General features: G+C 63.6%; 1 protein-coding gene across 1 annotated transcript; it reads left to right on the forward strand.

The window, feature by feature from the left end:
- Window positions 1-3,755: 3,755 nt before the first annotated feature.
- Window positions 3,756-19,845, forward strand: SLC17A9 (solute carrier family 17 member 9). Its single transcript, XM_089897177.1, is given in 14 exon segments — window positions 3,756-4,027; window positions 9,650-9,780; window positions 9,783-9,837; window positions 10,392-10,531; window positions 12,195-12,294; window positions 14,196-14,326; window positions 14,805-14,901; window positions 15,080-15,176; window positions 15,758-15,845; window positions 16,633-16,667; window positions 17,028-17,143; window positions 17,736-17,791; window positions 17,941-17,970; window positions 18,411-19,845. Coding segments are annotated over 14 exon segments (1,299 nt in total). The 5' UTR covers window positions 3,756-3,968; the 3' UTR covers window positions 18,575-19,845.
- Window positions 19,846-20,104: the final 259 nt, after the last annotated feature.

Raw genomic sequence — 20,104 nt, forward strand, 5'->3', positions numbered from 1 at the left:
GGGGTCGCAGGGCTGGCTCTGCCGTCCAGCCAGGACGCCCTCTGAAGACAGACATGCAGAGAAAACGTGTGGAGGGGCAGCTTTTCTAACTCAGTGTGATGTCTGTACTTTCCCACTTCTCTCTGCTGTTAGTTTAGGGGACCGTGGCAGAACCAGGAGTTTCGGAGAGAATCGTACACATTCTGTGTTAAAAGACACTGCCGGGGCTTCCCTGGTGGCGCAGTGGTTGAGAGTCCGCCTGCCGATGCAGGGGACACGGGTCCGTGCCCCGGTCCGGGAAGATCCCACGTGCCGCGGAGCGGCTGGGCCCGTGGGCCATGGCCGCTGAGCCTGCGCGTCTGGAGCCTGTGCTCCGCAACGGGAGAGGCCACGGCAGTGGGAGGCCCGCGTACCGCAAAAAAAAAAAAAAAAAAAAAAAAAAAAAAAGACACTGCTGTCCTCTGGATAATGGGGCAGGACTCCTTTCTGGGTGACTATTGCCAAGTCTGAGTCTGAACAAAAGACCAGATTAAAGGCATCTGGTGTGGTGACTGCAGGCTGGGCTGCCCGTCCCCAGCCCCTGGACACCAAGCGTGTTGTTCCTGACGATGGGTATGTTTCCATTTCAGAAATACGTACTGCTCTTTTGGGTTTACAGTCAGTTGTACTGTTGGCAGCAGTCGTGTGAGAGCCTGTGTAAAACAGTCACCCGCCCTAGCACTTGGTGCCCCTCTGATTCTGTCGTTCCAGGCGACTCCTGGGGCGCATGCATGCAGCGCTCACAACACCTTCTGAAAAACGCAGAATAGGTTGCCTTTGCTGCCTGTTCTGAATTTCATAGTAAAAGTTTGCACATTTTTCTCAGAGTGTTCGTCTGAAAGCTCTTCCCCACCGCACCCCCCGCCGACACCATTCTAATAAGAACAGAGAGTTCCGTGCCACACTAACACGTTTGCATGTAGACCTGGAAGGGTGGCGGAACTTTGGTTCCCGTGCGTCCGTGCTTTGCTGTGGCTGCATCCCCACCCTGAAGCCTGCCGTCTGCTCTTCTGCACTGGCACCTCGTTTCAGTTTTGTGAAGGAGATGGAGCTAGTCGGGCTCCATGCCCACCGTATGACTTTCAGCTGAATTGGAACATTCTAAGTAATTTTTTTGTGACATATGAAATTTCCAAACCTTCAAAGAAGAAGGGCTGCTCCAACAAGCCCAGGGCTGCCGCCGTGGTGCCCGTGCTGGCATCCAGTGGGGCGGGTTCCCGAGCACCCTCTGTGGAAGGCCAGTGCGGGACCCTGGACGCAGCTGGAGGGCGATGGGCGGGGTGCAGAGTGCAGCCCCGTGCCGGGCAACGCGCAGGGGTGCCGGTGCTGGTGGTGATGGGGACGGGAAAGGAGGGGCCTCCCCCGTCGCTGATCCACGGCAGGGACCTCTCCCACCTCACAGGGGCGGCCGGGTGGCCCTTGCCGATGACCCCAAGCCCTTGGTTTTGTGCTCACCTCCCGCAGGGTGCTCGGTAGGGGCTGGTCCTGGCACGGGGCCTGCCCACCCTGGAGGCTGTGCCTCAACACTGAGATGTCGTCAAGGCTCTCCCTTCCTTGTGGTGGTTTACTTACGTAGATGTCGGGCACGGGGTTCGAGTGGGCCTTTGGCATGAGTCGCTGGGGCGGGTGGAGCATCCTGGGTGGCTTTGTCTTTGCAGGATGCCGGCCACGGCTCCGTGGTGAGCAGACTGGCCCAGCCCCAGCGGTGGGAGGGGGGAGGAGGGGAGGGGTGGTCTGGGGTCACTGATCACGATAACCCTGCGCTGACAGCATGGAGGTGTTTCCCGTTGTGGGGATTGGGGGGGTGGAGTTAAATAGGAACACGGGGCTCGGGTTGTCTGCGGTTTGGAAGTCTCCCAGCTGGAAGGCCAGGTTCACGGTCACATCCGACCGTGGCACAGAAGGAAGTCTACCAGGCTTGTTTACCCCCAGCTCTGACCGAGTGGAGCAGCGACTGGAGGTGAGCAGATTTTGCCCACGTGAAGCTTTCTGAGCGGCTGCGTTCTCTCCATGTCAGATGCCCGTGGAGCAGCAGGCTCACTGCGGCACGAGGCTGAGACCCCGACGCGCCTCTGGAGCTGGAGGTGGGATGCGCCTGGCCGCTGGGACCCCAAGGCACTCTGCGTGTTTGGGCTGCACGTAAGCTTAGTCACCGGAGAGGATGGAGGGGCGTCTCCTCCTCTGGTCGTGGCTCCTGCTCTCCGCAGACTCAGCCGCGGGCCCTGTCACATGAGGTTTTCTCTCCCACAGGTCGTGGTGTCTTACAGTCACACTAATTTTACCATCTGGCTTCTGCAAGTGAAGCCAGCCCAGCCGTCACGGAGGATGCCACGCCGGGGCTGGAGGGGCGGGAAGGGAGGTGGTGGGCGGTCAGCCGGAAGCCTGGAAGGCCGTTGACCACCCTGGCCAGGGTGAGGGGACGGGGCACTGGCCCCTGCTTGGCCACAGACTCGTGGGACTGGTGAGTCCTTAATCTCCGGGTGTTCTGTTGTATCCTGAGCGTAAAACAGAAGTGTTGAACAGCAGTGTTTGTGAGGTTCAAATAATGACCTCACCAGCACTTTGTCCCCACCTCCTGTCTCCCCCTCCTCAGCCCGGCTGGGCTCCCTGCGGTCCTGGAGCTGGCCCTGGGCCTCCGCCCGCCCCGCCCGCACGGCCTCCTCCTTCCCTGCTCTCAGACTTGTCTCGTATGTCTTTCTGGGAGCATCTCTCAGCCCGTCCCACGGCAGAAGCCACCCTTCCCTGCCCCACTTGGTCTCCTTTTTGTGTTTCGTCTACACGCCCTGGAACATCAGCTCCAGAAGGAGAGGGACTTTTGGCAAATGACAAATGCCCCCCACAGTGTGGCTCTAGGTCTGTATGTAAAATCATCATCAAAGAGCCCCAGGCAGTGGGTGAGAGTGAGCTGCCAGGAGGAGGGTGGGGTACTATCGTAGCTGAGCTGAACCCTTTTCCGAGTCGCGGGCTCTCTGGGGGCACGCACCTCTCTCCAGCACCATCCTTCTGCCCCGTTGAGCGTCGTATGGATGGAAGGACAGCAGTTTGTTCAGCAAGCGCACATGGAGCAGGGTGGGATGTGGCCACGTTTGCCAGGCTGCCGTGTGGAGGATGGATTGAGGGGGTAGCGGGTGGAGGGGGCGTTGCAGGGTGAAGAGGGGGCAGCTGGCGGAAGCAGAATCGCCCAGAAATCCACCTGCTTCCGATGTGTCCCAACCGTCACAGCGCTGGCTGTGCGCGGCACGTGGGTGTGAAGCCTTCTGAGGTCAGGTGGAGCCCTGAGACTGAGGATCCACAGGACTCAGCGTGGGGCCCGGCACGTGTCCGTACTCAGAACACTCAGCCCCCACCCCCCACCCCCACCCCCCGCGAGCGCTGGGCTGCCCAGGGTTCCCAGGCTGGTCCAGGGTCACAGGGCTGGAGCCCCCCTTCAAAGATCCATTTTAGAAATTGGTCCCCCTTGAGCCTTGCACAGGCGAGGCTACCGCGAGCTGTCAACTGATGCGGAGGCAGCCCTGCGAGGCGAGGACCACCCCGCCACACCTCCATTTGTGGATGTGCGCGGAGGCTGCCCTGCCAGCAATGTGTCCGGGCCGGGATCACGCCGGCTCAGCCCCTCCAAAGCCCCATTCTTCCTGCTGCCTGCAGGGGAAGTGCCCGCGCCATCCCGAACTTCCGCGACCGGCAGCGAGGAGGCCCCGGCGCGCGAGGGTCTGACCCGCCCGCCCGCGGGAGCGCCAGGTCTGGCCTTTCCGACGGAGTGAGCAGGGCGGAGACCCAAGTTGCGCGCCCCGCCCCGCCCGCCGCGGTGGCCGTCCGGGGGCGACACGTCCTGGGAGTACGCCGGTCGGAAGCGCAGCTGGGACTGACACGTGGACTTGGGCGGCGCTGCCCGGTGGGTCGGCTGGGCGGGAACGGACCCGGACACCCTGTGCCCACGCCATCCGCGCCCGATGCAGCCGCCCCCGGATGAGAGCCTCAGGGAAGCGGCCGAGGACGCGCAGTGGTCCAGGTGGGGCCTCGCGGCGGGGGTGGGGGGGTGGGGGCGGGGCGGCGGTCAGGGGAGGGAGCGGGCGTCCCGGGCAGAGATGGCTCCCAGCCGCCCCGCACCTTTGCTCTGCCTGGGGGGCCTTGCACCTCCACGCCTCCCATCCAGGGCCAGTGCCACCCCCCACCCACCCAGACCCCCCTGCACTCTCTCCAGGCCGCCCCGGTCCTGGGGGTGGTGTGCGCAGTGTCTTGTCCTGGGAGGCCTGCCTGGCTGGGCAGGGTGGCTCCCAGGGACGGCCTCCCCACCCCCAGGACCGCACCTGTGACCTGTGCCACCTGTGCAGGCAGGCAGTGGGCTGGGGGGCGTTGGGGGGACCAGGCCGGCACCTGCAGCAGTTGGCTGAGCCCTGCTGTCGTCGTGTGCCAGAGATGTGAAGCCAACAGGGTCCCCACGGGGGTGTCGGTTGTGAGGGAGGAAGAGCCCAGGCAGGCCGCCCTCTTCTGCTGCCGGGTGCAGAAGGCCCTGGGACAGGGATCTGCTCAGCAGCATGACTCACAGGGCGACCAGGAACGAGAGGCGAGCCCTCAGAGCAGCCCCCAGGCCGCCCGCCGCTCAGAGCTCCCTCCGGTCCGCCAGTGGACCCCAGGCCCAGAGTCAGGCCCTGCGCTTCCAGGCCCGTCCACCTCCAGCTCTGAGTCCCCGGGGCCTGCCCTGCCGCCTGTGGGACCCGCCTCCCACAGCTGGTCACAGGAAGGCCTCAGAAGCCAGAAGGCTCCCTTGGGACAGGGCCCGGTGAGGGCGGGAGCCCCAAAGCCCAAATTGCAGCATGGGGTCTCCTTGCCAGGTGCCCAGGAGGGCGGCAGGCATGCGGGGTGTGCCCGGCTAGGGAGCGCCCTGCGGCCTGCCTCTGCTCCCTTGCTCTCTCCCCGCCCTTGTCGAGGCGAGGCCCCGCTGACCCAGGTGGCAGGCAGCTCTGCAGCCAGCTGGGCAGAGGGCCGGGACCTCTAAAGAATGTTTTGAAACTTCCCCCTCGGTTACGCTTTAACGGATCTAGATCTGGCTGGCTTTGCCTTCACCGCCTCCCTCCCTGCCCAGTTTAGAAAGGAGCACCTGCAGGTGGGGTAGCGGGGGTCCTGGGTGGAGGGGGGCTCAGCGGGAAAAGGTGGTTCGCACCCCCGAGTGGCTAAAGGTGATGAGAATCGTGACAAGGGCGACCGTGGGCGGCTGCCGCCATGTGGATGACCCCCGAGGCAGGGCCGCTCCCCAGGGACGTCCCAGCCTGGCGCCGGCAGCCTTGGGCCCGCACGTTCTCTCCGGCGGTTGCCCTCTGCCCCTGCTTGCCCTCTGCCCCCAGCGCCAACTCATTTCCCTTTTCTGAATCGAGGGTCCACGTGACCTTGTGTTTGCTCAGCCGTGGGTGCTTCTCATGCACAGGGGCCATTTGCAGGATGCAGAAGGTTCTAGAAGGTTCACAGGAAGCACCCTGAAGAGCTGGGGGCTCAGACCCAAGGCTCGGGAGTGGACAGAGTGGGCTGGAGGCAGGTCTTCAGGCCTTTTGTGGCCGATTTTGCCATGACCTTCCGTGTTCCTCGCAAGCCCGTCCGCAGGTCCAGGACTCTGCGTCTGGCGTCTTAATCAGGCCTCCGGCAGCTGGCCGTGTCTGGGTCACCCCTCCAGCCAGACCTCCAGCTGGCCTGTTCTGTGTCCCCAGCAGCTGTGGAGGACGTCCCTTTGCCCACCCAGTGGCGCTGCCCGCCAACTCAGGGCCAGGGCTGCGGGGGCCTCCGGGGCCCAGGGAGGAAGCACACAGCACCTGGCCCCCCAGCTCCAGAGGGCGTCCCATGCCAGCGCCTTAAACTCAGAGTGGGCTGGTTGCCTGAAAGCTGACGGGCCCTTCTTGACCTCCCGGGGCCACAAGGAGGCGGGGGGCAGCACCGTATTCTCGGTACCCTGCCAGCCTTCCAGAGCAGGTCAGTCTCATCTGGCTTTCCCCTGTTTCTAACTGGACTTCCCACCCAGAGAGCAAACAGAGCCAGGCTCCCGGGGTGCCGGCACAGTGCATCCGAGGGAGGGGCAGGTGCCGGGAACGCGGTCCCATCTGAGCGCAGGTGACCCTCCACCGCTCTGACCACATAAAGGAATAAAACTTCCTTTTAAAGGCAACTTCGGGCTGTGGCTGTTCGTGGGAAGTTAAAAGCCTTGCTCCCCAGCCCCTGCCACTCCCCTTGTGCACCAACCCGTGCGTGTGTGCTTGCTGAGGGCTCGCCCGCAGGGCCGTGCAGGTGGCCCTGGACGGGCGTCGGAGGCCACGGCAGGGCTGGGCTCATGAGTCCTCTGCTGGCTCCGTCCCGGTGGGCCCGGGTGGCCGGCTGGGCTGGTTTTGGTGGGCAGTTTGGACTGTGCCTCCCAGTAGGCCTGGTGGGATGTTTGCTCAGAGGGAGCAGTGTCCCCAAAGGCCTGAAGTGCCGGGCTGGGAAACAGGGGGCAAGAGGGTGGACTGGGGGTGTCATTCCCACGGTTGGAGCGCGGAGGAGACAGGCCCTGAGCCCCCAGGGGTTGCATGTCACAAACTCAGACATTGAGCGGGTGCCTCCTGGGGACTCGCTGGCCTGGCAGAGCCCCCGCCCCGCCCCTGCCCCACCCTTCACAGTCTTTGGTTCTGTAAAGGAAACTAGCATCTGGGACCACCAGGCCCCAGGTGAGTCTGCGACCTGCCCCGTGGGGTTCCGCCCCCTCCCGCCGCCTTAGCCTTTCTAGGGGGGAGGCCACCGAGACCTGCCGCATGCGCTGTGCTACTGTCGTCCTCACCATCTTGGCTTCTGAGTCATTCCAGGCACACTTTACGAACCAGGAAGGAGGATGGGGGCGTGATGGCCCCTCCCTCGTCACTGAGGGTCACTGGGCAGTTTCCGAAGGGAGCAGCCCCCCAGCCTCGGCCGAGGCACGGTCCAGCGGCCGGCTCCTGGAACTGCAGAACGGCAGGCTTTCCAGCATGGGACACTATTTCCCATTGGACTCGTATAGGAGATTCTAATATAAAAAGAAACTCGTCCAAGAGTGCTGCCTGGGAGCCCCACCCATGGCACCCCTCGGGCACCCAGAGACCCAGTTTGAAATCCGTGGTCCAGTGCACACGGGGAAATTGAGGCACAGGGAAGGGCGGGTTTCCCCGAGTCAGGCCAGGGCCCAGAGCGGCACCCAAGTCTCTCCTCCGGGAGAGTTGGCCACCACATCAGACCACACACATCACTGAGGGCTGCAGAACACTTTGGACTGTAATTCCCAAACTCCAAACCGGGCGCCGCCCACAAACACGGCTCTGTCTGGGGACAGCAGGCCGGGCTCATTCACCCCAAACCCCCCCGAGGGAGGGGCTTGAGCCTGGAAGCAGCTGTCTCCGCCAGTGGGATTGCCAGATGCTGCAGCCTCCTGGGGCAACAGCTCCTCAGCTGTGAGGGCAGCAGCGGGGACGGGGAGGGCCTCTGCAGGCCTGAGACATGGGGAAGGCTCCCGACTCGCTCCCTGGACTGTGGAAAAGTACACTGATGTACCAGGGGGAGCGGAGCCGGGGGAGGTGCCTGCGGAGGAGGGGCATGCTGGTGCCAGGCCTCTCCAACCCGCTGGCCAGTCGACAGCTCCTTGTTGAGGCTCCAGGAACTGGTGGGTCACCTTGCTGCTCACTGACCCAAGAAGGAGCTGGGTGTCAGGGACATGAGCCCATCTTCACCGAAGAAACTGAAGCTCGGGAGGCCGGGCGACGGGCCCCACGTGCCACCCCCCACCCCCTGCCCTGTCTGTGACCAGGTCCAGGACAGCAGCTTCTTCCCGCCCCAAAACTTTCCCCCAGCGCCAGGGGTGCGGAGTCCACCCTGCCAGGAGGAGGGCGCTGGCCAGAGGCGGGGGGCAGCCCCACCTCGCTGCTGGCCCAGCGGTCCTGCCCCGGAGATAACGGACACAGCCGTCGCACGCACTTATCAAGTTGCTGGTGCGGGTGCTGCCTGCCAGCGGGCAAGACCCTCAGGCCCTCTGAGGTCTCTCACCCCCGGGAGGCGTGCAGGCGAGGGCTCCGGCCCTCCCAGGGGTGGTCCTGGCCTCACCCTGGACTGTCCCCCCGGAGTCGGCTCACAGCCTGAGCCTGGGTGGGGCCCACAGGCAGGGGACCCGCCTGTGTCCGCAGATGGAGTCCAAGCTTCCATTACCCTGGGCCCCATTGGCTGTTCTTTTCACGTGCCCGGCCGGCGGGGGTAGCCCCCGCCAGGTCCAGACAGGGGTCCAAGGGGGTTTGGGGAGCGAGGGTGAGACTCCAGTGTCCTGGGTCATCCGCCAGGTGAGAGGCGTCCTTCCCTCTGTTCTGAGAACTGCCCGTGCGGCTCCTGCCGGCCTCACCCTCCTGGACACCTGTCCAGTGGCCTCCCCAAGGTCTACAGCACTAACGCCTCGGGCTGCTTTGGGCAGGCCTCGGGGGCCCTGGGCTTGGAGCCCCGGCCCCGTGCCTTCCCCACAGCCTGAACCTATTCCCTTTGTGCGTCTCGCACCACCACCACCCCTCCCCACCCTGGGGAGAACCCTTGCCCCAGTTGGGCAGGTGAGTCCAGGTGCAGGCAGGACGCCCAAGGCCCCACTGAGACTGCTTAAAGGCCTGTCCACTCTCCCGACCCCCCCCCAGTTGTGGCCCCCACCCTCAGGGGACATCCCCGCCCTGTGCAAAGACATCGCAAGTCCCTAGTGGTGCTCCTCCCCCAGGCCGTCCCCCACTGGGCCCCCCTCCACCTGCACAAAGGGCACTGAGTCTCCTCTCTTTTTCGTTAAAAAAAATACCAATCCCCCCTCCCCAGACTTTGTCTCTTAGGGCGGTTCTAGATGTACAGAGCTACCGCAAAGGCAGTACAGACTGCCACGCGCTCCACACGTGTCCCCCACTCACGTCCTAGGTCAGTGTCCATTGGTCCCCATCAGTGGACTGCCGTGGACAGTCCTGCTGCCAAAGCCCACGCTGTGCTCGGGTTCTGCACTCTCCCCCGAGGTCCCAGGGCCCCGCCCAGGGTCCCACAGGCACCTGCGTCTCCTGGGCTCCTCCGGGCTCTGGCAGTTCCTGACTTCCTGGTTTGGTGACTGACAGTCGAGGGTGCTGGCCAGGAGCTTTGGGGACTTGTATGGACTTGGTCTGGCAACCTTCCCAGGCGGCCAGGGCTGCCTCACTGCTGCCCAGGCTCCTCCCAGGGCCTGCCTGCCCCAAGGTGGTCTGCTGGGCAGACCCAGCTTTCCTGGGGACCCTGCGGGGGCCCATGGTGCTGTGGGACCCTCCCTCTCTGCCGCGGCTGGGGTCCTCTTCCCCAGCCCGTCGCCCCCTTGGCCGGCTACCAGCTGTCAGCCTGCTGCCTTCCTGGGCCCTTGGTCCATGGAAACCGAGAGCCTGGGGCCTGGAGAGCAGCACCTCCCCAGCTGCGGCTATTCAGCCTCTGCCCTGCGACAGCCATCCGGCCGCTCCCACCCCTGCTGCGTGAGGGACCCCCTGCATCATTTCTTGTGTCTGCCCGTTTCTCCCAGGAGTCACCAGACGTGAGCAGGTGGACATTTGAGAGGTGGCCGAGGGGCCCCATCCAACAGCCTCTCCTGGGCCCGACCGGGCCCTTCTCTCCCCAGACCCGAGTGCCAGGTGTGGACAGGGACGCTGCTTCTGGGGACATGCCTGCTGTACTGCGCCCGCGTCAGCGTGCCCGTCTGTGCCGCCGCCATGAGCCAGGACTTCGGCTGGAATAAGAAAGAGGCCGGTGTTGCTTCTTCTGGGGCTCCTGCCTGACTCAGGGGGCGGGGGGCCGCCTGGGGGACCGGTAATCCCTCCCCGTGTGCAGGGCCTAGGGCTCCTGCCTGACTCAGGGGGCGGGGGGCCGCCTGGGGGACCGGTAATCCCCCCCCACCGTGTGCAGGGCCTGGGGCTCCTGCCTGACTCAGGGGGCGGGTGGCCGCCTGGGGGACCAGTAATCCCTCCCCGTGTGCAGGGCCTGGGGCTCCTGCCTGACTCAGGGGGCGGGTGGCCGCCTGGGGGACCGGTAATCCCTCCCCGTGTGCAGGGCCTGGGGAGATGGCTCCTAGGAAGGGAATGGGGGGAGGCCCCGCCCACAGCAAGACGGGGGCTGGGAGACCCGAGGGCTGCGCAGGGGTGGGCTGGGGCCCGTGGGGACAGAGGGACCAGGCTGTACCCTGCACGCTCAGCCTCGGCCTCCTCTGCAGAGGGGATGTGGCTGCAGTGCCCACCCCAGAGGGCAGCTCCAAGTGACGGGCGGTGCCGGCCCCCTCCCCGGGTTCCTCCACGGTAGGGTCTCCTGGTTCGGCCTGCAGCCCAGCCGCACAGCTCCCCGTCACTGCCCTCTCGTCCCCCGTGCAGGATCGGGGGTGAGAAGGTCATCCTGCTGTCGGCTTCCGCCTGGGGCTTCATCACCGCCGCCACGCCGCTGCTCTCCCGCCTCAGCAGTGCCCACCTGGCCTTCATGACCTTCTCTCGCATCCTCACGGGCTTGCTCCAAGGTAGGGGGGCTGCGGGGGGCTGGACCTCGGGCCCACACGCCACAGAGCAAGGGGAGCGTGTGCACGGGCGTGTGTTCAGGTGGGTGCTCATGGGCGTGCGCGTGTGTCCTCGTGTGTGCCCCTGCATGTGGTGTGCCTCACTTCAGAGCGGGTGCACCAGTGCTGTAGCACTGCTGCTGCTGAGGTCATGGGCTCTCCTCCCTGGCAGGCGGACAGCTCGGGCCGTCCCCGCTGGCGGGCTGCCGGCTCTTGGCTTCACTTCCCTGCACCGGGCTTTGTTTGTGCTTCGATGCCGTTGCGCCCAAGGCACTTTCCGTGTCTAGAGTCACTTCACAGTCTGGCTGGCACGTTTTAATGTCACGTGTCCTCCTCTGCCAAAACTTCCGCTCCAGGGATCCGGTGTCAGCCAGGTTGCCACACGGCACCGTCGGCTCCACCAGCCGCATGGTGGGCACGTGCCCAGTTTCTATGTGCTGCCAGTCGGAGGCCACACCCGCGCTGGCCGGGCCAGCAGGCTGAGGGGATGCCAGCTTTCCCAAGCCCCCCGCTCTCGTTCTTTGGGGATATTACACTTCTGGAGAGAGCCCCCCTCAAAGATCCCCAGTGGCCTGGGGGAGCTGGTGGCAGGGGCGCACACCCACCCTCCAGGGAGTGGGACGGCCTTCTGAGCTCCTGCCCTCCACCAGCATGGCATCTGACAGCATCCGTCCTCTGGACGTGACCCCTTCCTCACCACACCTCCCCACTTCCCAGAGCTCTGGTGGGGCGTGGGCCTCTAGCCCGTACCCCCAAGACCCCAGATGTATATCCTGGAATGGGCCTCTGCCTGTTTCCTGATCAGCCACACCGGGCCGGCCCACATGTGGTCCTGGTGGTCCAGGCAGTCCAGCGCCTGCGCTCCTTTGAATTCACCCCACGTGCTCCCCACATGGTGTGAGCAGGGGCCCGGGGCCCCAAAGGGAAGGCAGGGACCAAGTCCTGTCCCTATGTGCCCTGGCCTCTGAGCTTCCCCAGGTGCTTTTGGAGAAAAGCGCAGTGTAACGGGCAAGAGCTGCTTTCGCCAATGCGGTTTTTTTTTTAAACTAGATTTTAAAATAATTATAGCTTTACAGGAAGTTGCAGTGAAAGGTACAGGGAGGTCCCGAGCTCCCTCCCCCACCTCCCTGTGGTGGCATCTCACGTAGATACAGGGCAGCATCACATCCAGGACCTGGCAGTGCAGTTCCACGGGGCTGTTCAGGTCTCACCGACGTACACGCACCGTGTGTGTCAGTGTGTGTGCGTGTGCACTTGTCACTTGTCACCTGTGTGTGTGCTTCTGCATGTTGGTGCCAGGACTCTGGAGCCGTGTGGCTCTGGGAGCTGGCGTGACAGTGGAGGAGCGCCAGCTTGGGCCCAGAAGCCCCTCTGCAGCCGTCCTGGTGGCAGGACCTTGAGCGAACCCCCCGCTCCCCAAGCTGTCTCTTTAGCTGAGTGTTGGGAAAAGCCCAGCCCTGCTGATCCCTGGGGGTGACAGCGGGAGGAAGGAGACCCGGGCTTGAATAATCACCGAGGGCCCCGCGGAGCTTCCCTGTCTCACCCCTCTGCCGGCCACCCCGGCAGGGCCCACGGGCCAGCTCGGGACACAGCTCTGCGCGGGGCTCTGCCTTCTCTGCCGCCCCAGGGGTTTACTTCCCTGCGCTGACCAGCCTGCTGTCCCAGAAGGTGCGGGAGAGTGAGCGAGCCTTCACCTACAGCACCGTGGGGGCCGGCTCCCAGTTTGGGTAAGTCCCAGCCTTGGGGGGGGCCGAGCAAGGGGGTCGGTGTGGGGAGGCGAAGGGCGTGCACCTGGCAGAGCGCCTCGGTGCGTCTGGTGGGGACAGGCCACGTGCACATCTGGGACAGGGTGACGCAGGTCTGGTGACTCTGTGCTCTGCGAGGCACTTGCCACCCCCATCTCCGTGCATGCTCTGTCCCTCTCGGGCCAGCAGCAGGTGACCAGAGCTCTGGGGCTCTGGCACGTGGGCTGGGGTGTTAAGTTCCCTTCCATCTGTGCTGACAGAACTGGATGGGGTGCCCGTCCCGATGGGGGAGGTGGCCTGCGTTTGCCCCAGAGGGTACCCGTCACGGTCCAGACATGAAAGGTCCAGACCTGTAAGGTCCAGACCTGTGGCCCTCCCCACTGCACCCCCCAGAGCGCCAGACCCTCCGTGGGGCGACCGCACTGGGGCTGGAAGGACGTCTTGCTGTCCTATTGGGGCTTCACGACCCCCGGGCTCAGGGCCCTCACGTTACTGCTGCCGAGGTCCAGGCAGAATGCAGAGGGGTGAGGGGTACCTGCTGGGGGGCTGGGAGCGGCCCAGATAGAAACCCAGGGGGCCCAGTGACATGTGAATTTCAGAGAAGCAATACACGGACAGAAGAGTTTCATTGTTTATCTGAAATCCCGTCTCACTGGGTGACCTGGGCCTTCCGGGGAGGGAGTGGGGTGCAGGGGAGGTACAGGGAGAGACCGTGCCCACCCCCTCCCCGCAGATGGGGAAATGGAGGCTCAGAGTGGAAGGCATCCCTCCACTGGCCTTGGGGGAAAGCCTTTCTCCTTTAACTGTCTCCTGGCCAAGCCTCAGCAGGTGGGGGGTAGCCTCTGAACAGACAGGCCAGCCTGGGGGAGGGGTGGGCCTCGAGGGCATATTTGGGACAATAGCATTGGCAGGACCTGGGGAGGCAGCTGGGTTGGATGGTTGTTTTTGCATTTTGAAATCTTTTTGAAATTTCATCCTCTCTGATATGAGCAGCTGAAAACAGCGAGGAGGAGGTTTTATGTTTCAGCGTGTTCTTGTCACCGCTGTCTTCTTGTTGCCCTTTTCATTTTAAAAGGATCCACACACAACTGTAGGCCAACTGGGAGGCCTAGTAAGGAGATACTAGGGCAACACAGGACCCGTGTGCCACGTCACGGCTGCCATGTCCACGCTGGCCCCCGTGGCACCGGAAGTCCCCGGAAAGCTTGCATCTGTCTTAAAAAAATGCACAACATGAGGTTAAGTTTGATTTGGGGCAAAATGAGGGCTGCAGCCCGGGAGACAGCATTTCAGAGAAACTGCTCCCAGGAGGTAGGGGGAGGAGCCAGGATATAGAGGAGTTTTGTAACAAAAGGGCAGGTAATGGTCAAAACATTATTGTTAATTAAAGAAAACTCGATCTCTCAAGTTTAGGAATTTAGTGCTTTTCTGTGTCTGGGAAAATGCAAGAGTCTGGGCTCACTGAAATCATTCCTTTGATGTGCACCTCAGCTCTCTGGGGCCAGTGTCCTGTATTTTCACATCCTGAGTTTCCGCAGGGCTCACCGCAGGGAGTGGCTGCAGTCTGATGGCTGCTGGATGGCAGGTATTCTTTTCAGCCCTGAGTTTCCTCAGGGCTCACCGGCTCACGTTGGAGGGCTGCAATCCTTGATGAATGTGACATCCTTTGTTTGTTGATATGGCAGGAAATATTCCATTTATAAACATTCCATTTATCACATCCCTAGCAAGCTGCCTGGGGACCAGCCTTCCGGGCAGCTGCCTCACAGGGGATAGAAATGCTCTTTTCTAGGGACTCAGGTCACCTGGGGTAGGGGTCTCGGAGATGTCTCCGCACCCCAGTGAAGCGAGGGTCCCAGCCACACCCCTCCCTGTCGTTCCAGGACGCTGGTGACGGGGGCCGTAGGCTCCCTGCTCCTGGACTGGTACGGCTGGCCGAGCGTCTTCTATTTCTCGGGTGGGCTCACCCTGCTGTGGGTGTGTTACGTGTACAGGCGTCTGCTGGGTGAGAAAGGTACGTGCCGCTGCCCGGGAAGGGCGGGGGCCCTGGCGCCTTGTCCCCTCCAGCGAGCGGCCACTGAACCCCCAAGAGCAGGCCAGCTCGGGGGCCCCAGGATCCCCTAGGTAGAGCCTCACAGAAGATGCCCACTCCCTGAGTCTCAGCCGGCTACGGTCAAGTCTGGTGTGAGAGTCGCCGGGTGAGCGCAGACGTGCAGGGGCTGCCCAGCCGGCAGAGGCATATTGCAGGGGTAGAGGTGGCTCCTGGTGACAGGAGTGGGGCCTGGAGGGTTTGAGGACTCAGGGGACAGATGGCCAACACTACTGTCCACCCTCGAGGGCAGACGCTGCCAACCCCAGGCTCTGGCGGAGAGGACAGGATGGCCCCCAGGCACAGCCGGGGACCCATGAGCCGCCCCCAGCTTCTGGCCTGTGGGGGCAGAGCCGTCCACCCTCTTTGAATGGCTTTCACGTGGAGATGCCTTGCCCTTCAGATCTCATCCTGGCCTTGGGCGTCCTGGCGCAGGGCCTGCCGGTGTCCAGACACACCAAGGTGCCCTGGAGACAGCTCTTCCGAAAGCCTTCAGTCTGGTGAGCTGGGCTGCTGCAGGGATGGGGTTTGGGGCCCTGGGGACCTCGGCCACAGGGTGAGCGGCCCATGCAGGGGGGCGGCTCCACTCTGGGCTCCGCACCCTCAGGCCCCTGGCTGCCCTGGGTGTGGGGAGGGGGCTGGGGTGTGGACCCTGAGCCTGGCCCCCGCCCCCCCCAGGGCGGCCATCATCTCCCAGCTCTCGGCGGCCTGCTCCTTCTTCATCCTCCTCTCCTGGCTGCCGACCTTCTTTAAGGAGACCTTCCCCAGCTCCAAGGTGGGTTGGCCGCCCGGCAGCTCACAGGGTTGGGGGGCGCCGCGAAGCACACGCAGAGGGGCCCTGGGTTCCTTCCGCCGAGCTCTGGTGGCTCTGCCGCCTCCTGGCTCAGGGGCCGCACCTGGGTGCACACAGGAGAGGCCCAGCTGCTGCCCCGGCTGCCTGCCCGTCTGCAGACAGTCCTTTCTGGGGGCGGGGGCACGCAGGGGCTGTGATGTGGGCACAGATGTCACCTGCTGGTCAGCCTGGCTGACTGCACCCCAGCCGCCCGGCTACCCTCCCAATTCTGGTGACCAGGGCCCCCTGGCTGCACACTCTGGGCAGGGTGCGGCCCCCCAGCTCTGCCCCGCGGGGTGTGGGGAGCCATGAGGGAGGTTCTGCCTGCAGGGGTGATAGCACTTGAGGGCCCAGCGCTCAGTCAAGGTCGGGGATGAGTTAGGATCTCGGAGGCCCAGCCTGTGGGCAGAGAGCCTGGTGGGCAGTGGTGGGCGTGGATGACCGCCTGGGCTGTTCGTCCTTTCCCCGTGGTCGGGCACCTGCCCTGGCAGCCTCTGAGGCCCCTGTACCCTCCTTCCCTGCAGGGCTGGGTCTTCAACGTGGTGCCCTGGCTAGTGGCCATTCCTGCCAGTCTGTTCAGCGGGCTTCTCTCAGACCGTCTCATCAATCAGGGTGAGCCCTGGGGGAGGGGCCGGGCAGGGAGCCATGCCTGGGCTTTGCCTCACTCCGGGGGGCAGAGAGGCACCCCTCCTGGGGTGCTCCTGTAGCGATGGGAAGAGGCCACGCCCCCGAGGACCAGGCCGTGAGAGTGGGACCCCTGGCCCTTAGAGCCAGCCAGGTGGGCCCGTGGAGCCCGGCTCCCGGCCCGACTCTGCTGATGACTGCCTCCAACTTGTCACCCCCCAGCCTGTTTCCCCATGTGGGGACACTGGGACACAGTCACACTGCGACAGTGTAATTCCTCCACCTGGGGGCTGCACACAGCCCCCAAGCCTCTTCAGAGGAGGAAAGGGCACCTGGTGAGGTCAGAGGTCTCAGGCCTGAGACCCGAGTGCACACGGCCCGAGGATGACTGTCCCGCAGACACGCACGCTCCCCACGACCCTGCACTGCGCGTCCTTAAATGTCAGTCTTGTCCTAGTTACAGAAGAACCACCCACTCATTGTGGAAAAATTAGAAAATTGGTAGAAACACAAAGAAAGCACTTTGTAACCATAGAGTGGCCTTCCTCAGGTGCGTCTGCCAGGCCTCGGCCTTGGGAACCCTCTAAGTGCACAGGCTCATACACGTGTGCGCGCGGCTCACGGTGATGCAGAGGCTGCCCCACCTCCAGCCCAGCCCGGCCTTCCTCTCCCCGCTCCCTCCGCGCAGCCGTGAGGGTGGGACCCACTCTGGGTGCTGTCTGGGGTGGGACAGCACAGATGGGCCGACAGGATGTCTCCTGGTCTCCCCGTCTAGGTTACAGGACCATCACTGTGCGGAAGTTCATGCAGGTAGGAGGGTCGTGGGACGGCTCTCTCCCTCTGGACATCCCTGTTTTGTTCCTGGGGCCCCTGACCTAGAAGGGGACCGGTGTGGCACAGTGGCTGGAGGGCACTGTGGGTCAGTGCTTGGGACTGGCTTGGCTGACCTGAGACACTTCCCTGAGTTCTGGTGCCCATTTGGGGGCCTGGGTCAGCTCACGTCGAATGGGCTACGACCAGCAGGTCCAGATCATTCGTGCAGCCTCGTCCCAGTGGCCTCCAGGCAGGCCCCAGCCCGGGAGGGGTGCCCACCGACCCTCGTTCAGTGTGGCCCAGGCAGCCCAGGAAGGGGCGAGACTCCCACCCCGTCCCCACTCGTCTCTCCCGCAGGCGATGGGCCTCGGCCTGTCCAGCATTTTTGCCCTGTGTTTGGGCCACACCTCGAGCTTTTGTAAGTCTGTGGTCTTTGCATCAGCCTCCATCGGCCTCCAGACCTTCAACCACAGGTAGGGGCCAGGTTCCTCGTCCACCAGAGCCACCCACGCTGCCTTTGGGCTCCCGGGTCCCGGGCCCCTGGCTCGGGGCGCACATGGAGGGTGGGCGCATGGCAGGTCCCCACAAGTGAGCCACGAGGCGAGGGCAGTCAGGGTATCAAGCCGGTGAGGACCTGGGCCTTTTGGGAAAACAAAACGGGTGCTTGGGGAGGGGCTGGCAGAGCAGATGAGGGTCCCCAAGCAGCATCTTTTGAACCAAAGGTGGGGAGCGAGCCCATCGGATCCCACGTGTTGTTCTGCGGGCCTCCCAGCCTGCACAGCAGCTCAGTGTTTAGTCAGAAAACCTGCACTGACTTGTTTTGGGAATCGGCGCCTTGATGTCGTTTTCCAGATTATCGGGTAGCAAATGAGTGTGAGTCCGAGCAAACTCAGCTCCCTGTCTTGTTTCATCCTGGGAGTGGGTCCCATGCGTAACCGCCGAGCTGGGGCTGAGCTCCTGGCATGGCCAGCCTCCGGGATCCAGGTGATCGGAGGACCGACCGCCGGCTTGGCGGGTGGCGGCCGCCCTGTGGTCACTCACCCGCGTCCTTTCCTTTTCCCGCAGCGGCATTTCCGTTAATATCCAGGACCTGGCCCCGTCCTGTGCCGGCTTTCTGTTTGGTGAGGACCTCGGCCCCTTGTTGGACAGGAAGTGGCTGCCCCCCCCCGCTCACCCCCTCCCCGCTCCCAGGGCCCCCAGGTGGGTGCGCCATGGGAGGGTCACAGTGGGCCTCCGCTGACTGGTCCTCGTTCTCTCTGTCCTGTTTCAGGTGTGGCCAACACAGCTGGGGCTTTGGCAAGTGAGAAGTGGGCTGGGGTCCCCTGCCTGCGGGTTTCAAACCCAGAGTTCCCCGGGGCGCCGCCCCACGCCTGTGTCCTCCCACCTGCTCCGCTGCTTCGGCCCTCAGGGTGGGGCGTGGCACCCCTCGGGGGGTCCCCACAGTGTCAGAGCAGTGGCGGGGGGGGGTGCAGCCCAGACCCCAGAGCTGGCCGGGGGAGAGCACAGAGCCGTCTAACATGGTGCTCATGCTTCCAATGGCATGTAACCGTCCCCAGCCACGTGACCCGCAGATGTGAGTCAATCCCCGAGGTCCAGGGTCCCCAGAGGCCGAGTGCCTGGGTGACGGTGACGGGGCTCATGCCCTCCGGCCCCCCCCCGTCCTCAGCTCCTCTCAAAGCTGTCCTCAAAGGGGCGGGATGGCCCATCACCCCGTCTGCTTGTCCCCTCTCGAGGGTGCAGGAGTCGTGGGCGTGTGCCTGGGTGGCTACCTCATCGAGACCACGGGCTCCTGGACGTCTGTGTTCAACCTGGTGGCAGCCATCAGCAGCCTCGGGCTATGCACCTTCCTGGTATTCGGGAAGGCCCAGCGGGTGGACCTGAGCCCCGCCCATGAGGACCTCTAGCCGACCGACCCACTGTCCCCGAGGACCCAGCGCCATCAGCCTCGGGGACAGCGTTCAGCTTAGAGGCCCCTTGCTCCTGGCCCGCAGTGTGAGCAGAGGCGGGGGAGCCTCAGCCCAGCAGGAGGGTGCGGTCCGGTTCCCCCGCCCTTGCGGGTAGCAGCCTCCTTCCGGGTTGGGGGGACCTCATGGTGGGTGGATTAGTGTCCAGTAGCAGCAGCTTCGTCACAGACACGGCCTGTTCCTCGGAGACCCGTACAAGCCCCACGTGGTCAGCCCGCCCGGGACCGTGTCACTGCAGGGCAGGGCGCCCCACTGGAGTCTCTCCCCAAAACCTGCCTGGCTCTGTTTCTCTGCTCTTGGGGCCGGATCATGCTCTGTGGTGGGCCGTCCTGTGCACTGCGGGGTGTTTAGCAGCATCCCTGGCCCCCACCCACTAGATGACCCCCCCCAGTCATGACAGCCAACCCTGTCTCCTGACATCACCAAGTGTCCCCGGGAGACCCGCCCCCTGGCTGAGGACCACAGCTCTAGAAGAAGGCCAGAGAGGGCTGTGGTGTTTCCGCTTCTCTAGGCACCCAGGCTGAGGCCCCCCAGTTCGATGGGTGGGCAGAAGTGGGGGCTCGAGGCCCTTGTGCATCGTTGGGGACCCTGCCCCCGGCGTCCCCTCCCATGGATTCCCAGGCACTGGCGATGGGTCCTGCTCCCCTGGTGCCTGCGGAGGGCGCGTGGGCACCCGCTCCTGGCCAGGACACGCCCCGGAACCAGTGAACCCACCGGTCCGCATTCTCTTTCTCCCTCCTTGTTTACAATAGAGGGGCCGGTCGTCTCGCGGATTAATAATAGATTTTGCAAGATGTATATGCAGAGAAAAGAAACTATGAGAATGTGGAAAAGCACACCAAAGCCTTATTTAAATGATGACTATTAAACTATTTAAAAAGAAGACCATAATGTTATTTAAGGCCCTTCTTATAAAAAGAATAAACGTGTGTTAAAGATTTATTTCACTAGTTCGAGGAAACCAGCAAAGTGTTTCAAACAGTCGAAGGAAAATGCCAAGAACAGACGTACTGATCCTCCAGGATGCTGACACACACGTGCAAATACAGCCGAGGTGGGGTTTCCTAGCTCCCGCTCTGGACAGACCCCGCCTGTGCGTCTGTGTCGGAGCTGCTTGGTGTAGCTGTCAGCTGTGTAGATTCTAGAATCAGACAACTCCTAATTTTCCATGTAAGCAAAGATTTCCTCCCGCAGCCCCCCCACTTGTGATCAGAAAGAATCTGAAAGAAAGATTCGCGATTACAAAGTGAGTCTGGCCTCTGTAGGTTTGGCCTGACTGTTTACGGAGATGCAGCCAGAATGTTAATTTGCCATAAAGGCCACACTGTTTGCTCGGCTGGGGATTTTCATGAGAAACCTCGGGTGGATTTCTAGGCTGTGCTGTCCCGAGCTGGGAGCCCTGCCCAGGAAACTCCCTGCGGCGGGGTGGTTTCCTCAGGACACAGGACACAGGTGTGTCCTCGTGCCCGT

Source organism: Delphinapterus leucas, chromosome 15, assembly GCF_059928025.1.
Source record: "Delphinapterus leucas isolate spDelLeu-1000000601 "Yukka" chromosome 15, BTC_Dleu_Yukka2, whole genome shotgun sequence".
NCBI lineage: Eukaryota > Metazoa > Chordata > Mammalia > Artiodactyla > Monodontidae > Delphinapterus > Delphinapterus leucas.